The sequence below is a fragment of the Camellia sinensis genome, chromosome 6 (genome assembly GCF_055761805.1).
Source record: "Camellia sinensis isolate YWXY chromosome 6, ASM5576180v1, whole genome shotgun sequence".
NCBI classification, from domain to species: Eukaryota; Viridiplantae; Streptophyta; class Magnoliopsida; order Ericales; family Theaceae; genus Camellia; species Camellia sinensis.
This window is the reverse complement of record NC_138966.1, coordinates 102,365,918-102,375,223: the sequence shown is the minus strand read 5'-3', so window position 1 is coordinate 102,375,223 and position 9,306 is coordinate 102,365,918. Positions and strand designations below refer to the sequence as shown.

Sequence of the window (9,306 nt, the reverse complement as noted above, 5' to 3'; positions counted from 1 at the left end):
TTCGATCTTTATTTGTATTTATTTATTAATGTATGCATGTAGGCAGCGAAGGTCTTGTGGACTTCTCAAGTCAACATTAAAGACTTCCCATCTTTGAAACGTGTATAGGACTGACACTATAATTTGGCAAATGTCTATTGCCCTGTTTGGTGGAGTTTTTTTTAGGTTAAAAATTGGTAATTAGAAAATAAAAATCAAAAGTATTTTTACCTCAACTTTTAAATAATTATTTTTTTTAGCTTATTTAAATTATTTCTGCCTAATAAGTTACAAGTAGAAGTTGTATTAAATAGCTTGATACAGACTCTCAAATCAAAATAAGTTATAATCACCCCAAAAGCTATTACAAAAAGTCCCTATGTCAAGTTGCAATGGACAATTATTTAAATGTATATTTAATGAGAGAATATGCTTTTCAAGTTTAGTGAATTGGGACAGAAGATCCTGCGCTAATAAGAATTTATCAACATTATTTTAGAAAATTTGTGAAAGTTAAAGTTATATTTTTTTTCTTTATGGATTTCATTAATTAAATAGCTGATTGGTCATTTTAATTTAGTAAACTGCAAATATTATTTTTTTTTCAAAAGACCTTACATTTTTTTTATTTATTTTATTTTTTATTTTTTTGAGGGTGGCTAAAATAATGAGAATTACAAGCAGTACTCAAATCTAGAGTTTGATAAAACCATTCTGGATCATCCATTGAAGACTCCAATGCTTTTGGACATGCTTGAGAGTCCAATAAGCCCAGCCGAAGGTGGCCCGGCCATACACTTGCAATTGGGCCTCAGAAAAGTTTTGGTAATCCTCTTTCGGGGCCCCACTCACCTGCCATTCTGCAACCCATTCCCCTGCAAATTCAAACAAAAGGTTCATTCGTTTTCTAGTAAATGAAAAGACCAAACAAGTTCTATTGACATATACTGGTAACATTTACGAAAATGTTTACAGTTTATTTTTAGTAAAGGTGAACATAAAACATATTTGGTACGTATGTTTTAAAACTTTTTTTTAAAACAAGTGAAGGGGGTGGCTCAAAATGATTGACGATGCTCGGAGATGATGATTGAAAGTGGTTATCAATTGCTGGATATGCACTCTTCGAAGGGTGTTCCTGTCCGTTGGAGGGTGTTGGTGATGGCCATGAATGGTTGCTACAATCAGAGATGGTAACTGACCGCCAAAGGTGGTGACTAACAGCCAAATTAGTGAAAGGAGGTGGTTTTAATATTTATAAAATGTTTATAAGTTTTTGAAAATGAAAATACGGTAATGATACATCCCACTAAAAGTGGTGCTCTAAAGCACCACTAATGAGTTGGCAAGCACTTTAAATAAATAAATAAATAAATAACAAGACACAAGCAGTGGGTCTTGTCCACTGCCACATCACTAGTGATGCTTTTAGAGCACCACTTTTAGTGGTCTCAAGCATTATTGATGAAAATAGATATTAAACAAGTTTTTGTTTATAATTTATAATTTTTTTTATAAATATAAATAAAAATATAAAACTATAGACATATAATATTATCAAACATGCTAGCAAATTTTTTTTTTTTTTTTAAATTGCATTAGAGCTGCATGAGTTTGATTGCCAAATATAATAACTGAAAGGAAAATGATTGAGACCACTAATTGATGATGTGGCAGTGGGCCTCACCCACTGCCACAGTGTTGCTGTAACCTTTTTTTTTTTAAAAAAAAATATGTCAACTCACTAGTGATTTTTTGGAGCACCACTTTTAGGCCAAGTTTGGGAACACCCCAAAAAGTCAAAAAGTCAAAAAGTTACTCAAAAAGTTAAAAAGTTATCACTATTCACCAAAAGTCAACAATTACGGCTGCATAACTCCCAATTCTAATTTTCTCCTACAAATCAATTTTTACAAATTTTTATTACACATTTTTCCATAAAAAGTCAAAAAGTTAACCCAAACATTCATATTTTCAACCTCAACTTTTTAGTCTAAAAAGACAAAAAGTGCACTTATTTAGTCTTCCCAAACTTGGCCTTAGTGATATGTATCATTTCCTTAACTGAAATTATACAAAAGAATATTAGGAACATTACCCACAAAAGTGAGAGGCCCATTTGATGTAGTAACCAGATTCAAATCAGCTGATCGGTTGGTGTTGATGAAGTTGATGTTTTGTTGGACAGTCATGTTGTTAAAAACAGCAGAGAAGAGGTTGTAATAATGTACATCAATCACTGTTCTCTCTAAACCACTAGCAAGAGGAAAGAGTTCTTTAGGATCAACTTGTCCTAACCGGTTTGACATAACCACATAAGTTGTTTTGGAGTGCTTTCGAACTGTTTCATAACCAGCTTTATAGTACTTGATTATGCTATCTAGTGATGCTCCAGGTGCTAAAGGCTCATTGATCAGCTCAACAGCATAAAGGCTTGGCTTGTTAGCATACCTATCAAATCATGTCACAATCAAAAAATAATAATTTGTGTAAATTTGATTGGAGTTGATTTAACAATGGTTTGCATTAGTTTCGGTCAATTTAACTTTATTAAAAGAAATATTAGTAGATTTTGGATTATATTGTTCGGCTTGTGCGGCTCATCACGGATCCCATCTCGATAATTCAAATTTTCATTTTTAAACCACAACATGTAAATCATTAACAAAAAAGAATTAAGTTAATCCGACAACTGTAACCACATTATTTTATGACATATACAAGTAAAAAAATATATAACATATATTATTTGAAAATTAGATCAACTATTTTTAAGAGACAATAAAGTAACATAGTTACGGTTGTCGAATTCACTTTTTATTTATTTATTTTATATATAGATGATTTATATGTTGTGATATAAAAAATAAAAAAATTTAATTATCAAAATAAGACATATGATAGGCTTAATGAGGCCAAACAACATGGTCTAGTCATGGTGGACTGAAGCAAATTTGATTCTTATATCAAAGTATAAGTAGATTGTATTTTTTTTAAACTTCAGAGAGGTGAGTTTTGGCCGCCGCCCCCCCCCCCCCCCCTTTTTTTCCTTGTGTGTCCGCACGTGTGTGTAAGTTCAATTGTTAGAGCAACTCTAATCATTGTTATACATCATGTGATGTTAAAATTTGACACGATGAACATTATATATATGTATATATTACATTCTAACATCGTGTTAAATTAAACTTTTTTAAGAGTTAATTAAATAGTTTATCCATTAAAAATAAGTTTACATAAAAATTAATTTATTTGACATATTCTTAAAATTATTATTTTTTACAGCAATCTTTTTTAGAATGGTAAAAGTGTCTTTTTAGGTAACAAATAGGTTTGTCAAACAAGTTAAGGGTTTATTTAACAAAATAAAATTTTTAAACCAATAATTTTGTTTTTAAAGGAAACCTTATTTAACCATGGACTTCTTAAAATTTATTATGTTGTCCCAAAAAAAATGCTATTTCATGTATCTTTTTATATAAGTAGAAATTACATTTTTTAATTTATAGTTTGACTCAAATTTTAATATGATATTTATTTCAATTTAAACAATGTAAACCCTAAACTTTTATATATGTACTCCTCATGTGAGTGACATGTGTTAAAAATAATTTATTTTATCTAATTTAAATGGAATGACTAATTGATAATGAAGTTTGAAATTTAGTGTTAATATTGTTTAAATTGAAATAATGAAAAATAAAGTGAAATTTGAGTCAAACTAAATTCAATAAACTAATAAAATAAAAACAACAACCACTATATTATCAGCATTTTTTTTTCAAAAAATACTAACTATCAAATTTTATTTAATTTAAAGTTTGAATTAAGCTAATAAATTGAAGTTTTTAAAATATTAATTATTGGATTACAAAATTTTTAATTAAGATTTTAATTTAAAAAGGTTGCGAATACATATGATTAGGTACACATGATCTTATCGTATGATCAAAATTGAATCATGCTAAAACATGTGATTGTATGTTTGTACCTGTCAATTAAGAAGTCTATAACATCAACTGTCTGTTGTATATTTTGGTCAGATAATCCCCATTCTTGAAATCCATCTCTGGAAGAACTATGCTCAAAATCATTTTGAGAACCTGGTGCAGCATGTAGGCTAATGATAACCTTAATGTCATATATTCTGCAAGCAAAATAACACCAAGTTATTAAACATATTTATGTTTATTTTTTGTGAAAACGGAAAAAATAACATGTTCAGCACAAACATGTCTTCAAAAACTTGTATTGAAAAAAAGTGAGGAGGTAGGTGGCAACCAGAGGTGAATTTCGATGGGAGGTGATTACTAGTAGCCAGAGGCGAGTGGTGGCCTAAGAAGGCTAGGGGAATGAGAAATGAATGAAAATTTGTTTTCAAAATAAGTGATTGTTTTGAACCAAAAATGATTTTGTCAATTGAATTAAGATTTTTTTTAATAAAATAATTTTTTTTTTTAGTCAATAAATTGACTCTTAAGCCACAATCATTTGGGAACAAACTATTTTAATAACTTTTTTACTTTTTATGAAAAAATATATAAATAGTAGAAAGACTAATATGACAACTGATAGTGACTGTTTGACTTTTTGGTTAAAATATTTAGTTCCCAAACGAGTTGTTTGGGTTTGGTGAGGAATGCAAGTATTTGAGTGAGAAATCTATGTGAACTATGAATCTAAACATTTTAGGTTTGATTCTGTGTTTGAATTTAATAATTTTCACTACACATATACATAATTTATCAATAACTATGTGTATCCAGGATTTACTTTGCAGAAATTGTGTAATGTAGTCCCATTTTGAGGAGGTTCGTCACTAAAAAAATAAAAATAAAAGAAAAAAAGTACATACCGAGACCATAGGAAGGCATTGTCCAAGGCTTCCAAGGATCCCTCAACATAAGGGTGTGGAGGTTTTGAATAACTGGCAATCCACCACCCTACTGGAATTCTCACTGCATTTATTCCATTCTCTGATATGAACTTGAAGTCTTCTTCGACTATGAATGTGCTCCAATGCTTCTGAAATCCATACAATTTAATCGATCAATTTTTCTTTTCATATGAAATATAAATTTTGAATTCGTTCATTTGTATACGGATTAGTTCCAAAAATAATTATGACTTCTTTGGCTGTGATTTGATTTCTTCTTTTTTGTTTTTCATATTTTTCAAAAGAAAATAATGAAAAGTTTAAAGAAAAAAAAAACCCAATTATTTTCACTTAGTGAGAAAGCAATTTTTTGACTTTCCCTATAAGTAGAGCTATTTGTGAAAAAGAAGCAAGAAAATTTTAGTGTTTTTGGAAAATGAAAAATGAAAAAACAACCAAACAAACTCTTATTTTCAATAATAAACACTTGTTAATTGCATTTTAATCCTCATTCACAGCTCATGATATTCAATGTTAATTCTATTTTAATATAGACATGGTTTGAATTCTCTATTTCTTGCAAGAAACAAAGATATCCCTCTCAAAGCATGCAATAGCAACACATCATCAAAATCCTACTTTAACTGTCAACAAATTGCCATGTCATTATGCGTTTTAGTGGGTTTAATGTAAAGAATTATTAGGATTATGATTACTACAATTCTTAGTCATGAAATAAAAATCTCTCAACCATATGAACCTGTGATATCCTTCAGTCAAATTCAATCAATTAGTGAAAAATGAATAACTTGTATCTCGTTAGAGCATCTTACCTTCATAACTTGTGGTGCCTTGAGTGGACCATAGCCATTTGTTACTTGAAACTCGCCTTGCAATATCCCGCTTATTGTCATGTTAAAAACAGATGGATCGTTATCTCCCCAGCCACCATCTCCCTTTGAATCAGCTGTCACAAGTTCCTCTGTTTTCACCTATAAATTCATAATATGAGAGAGTTTATATTTTGCATCACCTATAAATTCATAATATGAGAGAGTTTATATTTTGCATTTTTAATGCTCATACATTGCATTAATATATTCAAAGAAGGAGATTATGAAAGATTCATTTGGATCTAACAGAGTTAATCAAAACTATAGTAAAACTCCTCTTTCTCATATTACAACATTAACAGTTCGTTGGGATTGGGTGAAATAGGAAGAAAAGAAAAATAAAATACATATCTCTTGATTCATATCACTTGTTTATTTTTTATAACCATCTCTTTAGATTAGTTTGCGTACATTTCAACTAAATTAAATAACTAAAATTGAGATAAATGAAATGAAATGAGAAAAATTGAGGGAAACTCAATTATCTTATAACCTTGAATCTCTCTAAAAGTGGAGATGTTAGGAGAAGAAAAATATAAAAAAAAAAAAAAAAAAAAAAAACAAAAAAAAACTAGTCACTACTTTTTTTATAATAGCATAAATGTCCCTTTAGATATCAAAGAAATGTAAAAAATAAAATATTATAACACCTATAAAACTGTTGTTTTGGTAAATATAATATTAAATAGTTTTTTTTTTTTTTTGTCTTGTATGTAATTTAACCAAACAAAATAAGAGAAATAATTATATTATCTTTTCTCTCCTATTTATCCAAAGAAAAGTAAGAAAAACGATAATTTTTTCTCTTGTTTTCTTTTTTCTTCTAACTTACACAATCACCTCTTGAGCCACCGTTTAGATTGACGAACTAGGTAGAGTGTCTAATTAGTGTCGCATAGCCATGTGATACACTATCTGTGTTGTACTTCGGCCAAATGTGAAATACACTCTAAGAATATTAGTCTATCTCTCAACCATACCATTCGCAAAAAAAAAATTCAATCTAGATCTTTTTAAATAATTTTTAGTAGAGTAATTTTATACGACCATGCTACGTAGCTCAAATTTTATGGCTCAAAAGTGACTCAAATGGCCAAAACGACGTCGTTTTGAGTACAGAACAACATAAAAATTGCCAAAACGATCGTTTTGGCCATTTGAGCCACTTTTGAGCCACAAAATTAAGCTACGAGACATTTTCTAATTTTATAATCTTTTTTGAATAGTTGGGTTAATTTTATAAAAATTGAGGGTACAATAATATTGATAATCACTTTTAAAAAAAAACATCAACCATACAAAAAAGTACTCTAAGATTGATTTAGGAAAAATCACTCTAAGCTTTGGACTCATAAATTTTACTTCATCATTTAGTCATAGTACTACATAGACAATGTAATAATATGATAATATGAAACTATTTAATAATTATTCAAGAATGACACCAATGTGTTTTGTGATTTAATAATTATTGGTTGAGAGACTCCCCCAACCACTAGGTGGTGGGCATTCGCAATGTATGTAGCCATGTGACCATTTAAATTTAAAACAGAAAAAACAAAAATCAAAAAACAAAGTCATCATTTGAGTCTGAAGTTAAAAAACTTTGTTTGAGATGATTTTTTAATTTTTTTTACTTTTACCAGAGAAAAAATAAAATAATTATAATTTAAATATGACATTTTGTCTTATTAACTTTTTAACATATTTTATTTTTTTATGACTAAAATAACTAAAAAAAAATCCATGTCACACATAGCCAAAAGCGATCACATGCCATTAAACGGCACGCCACCGCTAAAAATTCTCTAACCCATCTTATGATTTTTGTCTCCCAAGACAACATAAACATCAATTCCCTCTACAAAATATACCTTGTTAAAAATGAATGGCATGCTTTAAAAAGACAAACATTAATCTTTGAAAACAACAACAAATAAAACAAAAACAAAAAACAAAGAGGGGAACTAACCTGTAAGAAGAACCCATTGGGTGCCTTGATCCGAACGCGGCTCAAGTTATAAGAACTTCTAACAATCTGAAACGTTTCTGATGACGTGTTGGCGATGGCAACCACATCAATCCCATTTCCAGTTGCGTAATTTAGTCCCATAAATTGTTTGTTGGGCACTCTAAACTGAAAGGTCGTTTCATTGATCCTCCACAACTTCACAAAACAAAAACAGATAAACAAAGTTGGTTTTTGATGATCAGAGACTCGTATAATAAAACAATTAATTCTAATTGGTTTTTTACTTTGAATGTTTCCCAGCCTAAAGCAGAGGTCCTGTTTGCAACTATGATTGTTCCTCCACCCTGTTCGGCGCAAAGGTATTTTCCCACTGTCACTGATTTGAATTGCAGCCCAGTTCCATCCTAGTGAAATTTCACAGTCAGTTTCAAAAGTTGAGAAAAATGAATAATAATACATCAATAACATCAAAGATTATCATAATCAAACTATGGTTGTGTTTAATTTACAACAAAGAAAAGAAAAATGGAATGGAATAGTGGATAAAAATAAAAACTAATTTTTTGTTGCCTTTTCATTTTATTTTGCAAATTCTGATTCAAATTCAAGATCGAAACACAGCATATAGGTTCAAGATTAGTGAATATGTAATAAGTATATGTTTACAAACCAAGAAATCTTTGTTGGGGATGCCATCAAAGAGAGATGGTTTGATCCATCCCTCTGTAACTAGCCAACCTCCCAGATTCACTGCTCTGATTTTGAAGTTGGGAGTGACTCTCCCATCCGAAAGAGAGAGCATATAACAAAGAAAGAAACAAATGCCAAGTAGTTGTCTTGTTGAGCTTGTTGCCATTTGATCCTTCTCAAATACCACACGCTCTCTCTCTCTCTCAATCTTTGTTGATGGGCCTTACATGCTATACACTCACGCGTATATATAGAGGGGGAAAAAAAGTACACGTTTTTTAAAGGGAATTTTTTTAAAATAAAAAAATACATATTTTAGAATGTGTATTATATGCTCTAATTATGATATTTATAATATTTGTTTATATTCTATTGTGATATTAATTATAACTTAGTTATGACTAATTATATATTGGCTTTCACCTGTTGTGATTATTATTTTAATTATAATAAAAAAGATATTTGATTATATCTTATATAATATTTAATTATTAATCATTAATTTATTTAATTATAACAAAAAATTATTTAGCTATGAATACTACAAATGTCATAACTTACCCATCATAGCCCCTTTATAGCAAACCGAGCTAGGCCCATTACATGTGCAATTGAAAAAGATCATAGCGTTTATGGAGCAATTGTGTATTATTCTATATATGTCACTTCGTGAATCTCTATACATTCTAATCGGGATTAATCGTGATTATTATTTTAATTATTATTTTAATTATAATAAAAAAATCACAAAACAGATAAACAGATAAACAAAGAGGTTATAAATAGGATTAATGCTTGAGGCTTCGAATTCGAGGTCTCAAAATTGCCTCGAAATTCAGGTTTTTCTTTTCTTTTTTTTTTTTTGGCTGTGTGTTTGGTTTTTTTTTTTTTAAATA

At 29.4% G+C, this 9,306-nt stretch overlaps 1 protein-coding gene across 1 annotated transcript; it reads right to left on the bottom strand.

Moving 5' to 3' along the window:
- Positions 1 to 554: 554 nt before the first annotated feature.
- Positions 555 to 8,655, bottom strand: LOC145792803 (putative glucan 1,3-beta-glucosidase A). The gene is made up of 8 exons (XM_082874331.1): positions 8,391 to 8,655; positions 8,005 to 8,124; positions 7,721 to 7,915; positions 5,689 to 5,847; positions 4,835 to 5,004; positions 3,971 to 4,126; positions 2,078 to 2,430; positions 555 to 854 (listed from the first exon to the last, which is right to left on the bottom strand). The coding sequence occupies exons 1-8, from the start codon at positions 8,574 to 8,576 to the stop codon at positions 673 to 675; spliced, it is 1,521 nt and encodes a 506-aa protein (XP_082730457.1). The 5' UTR covers positions 8,577 to 8,655; the 3' UTR covers positions 555 to 672.
- Positions 8,656 to 9,306: the final 651 nt, after the last annotated feature.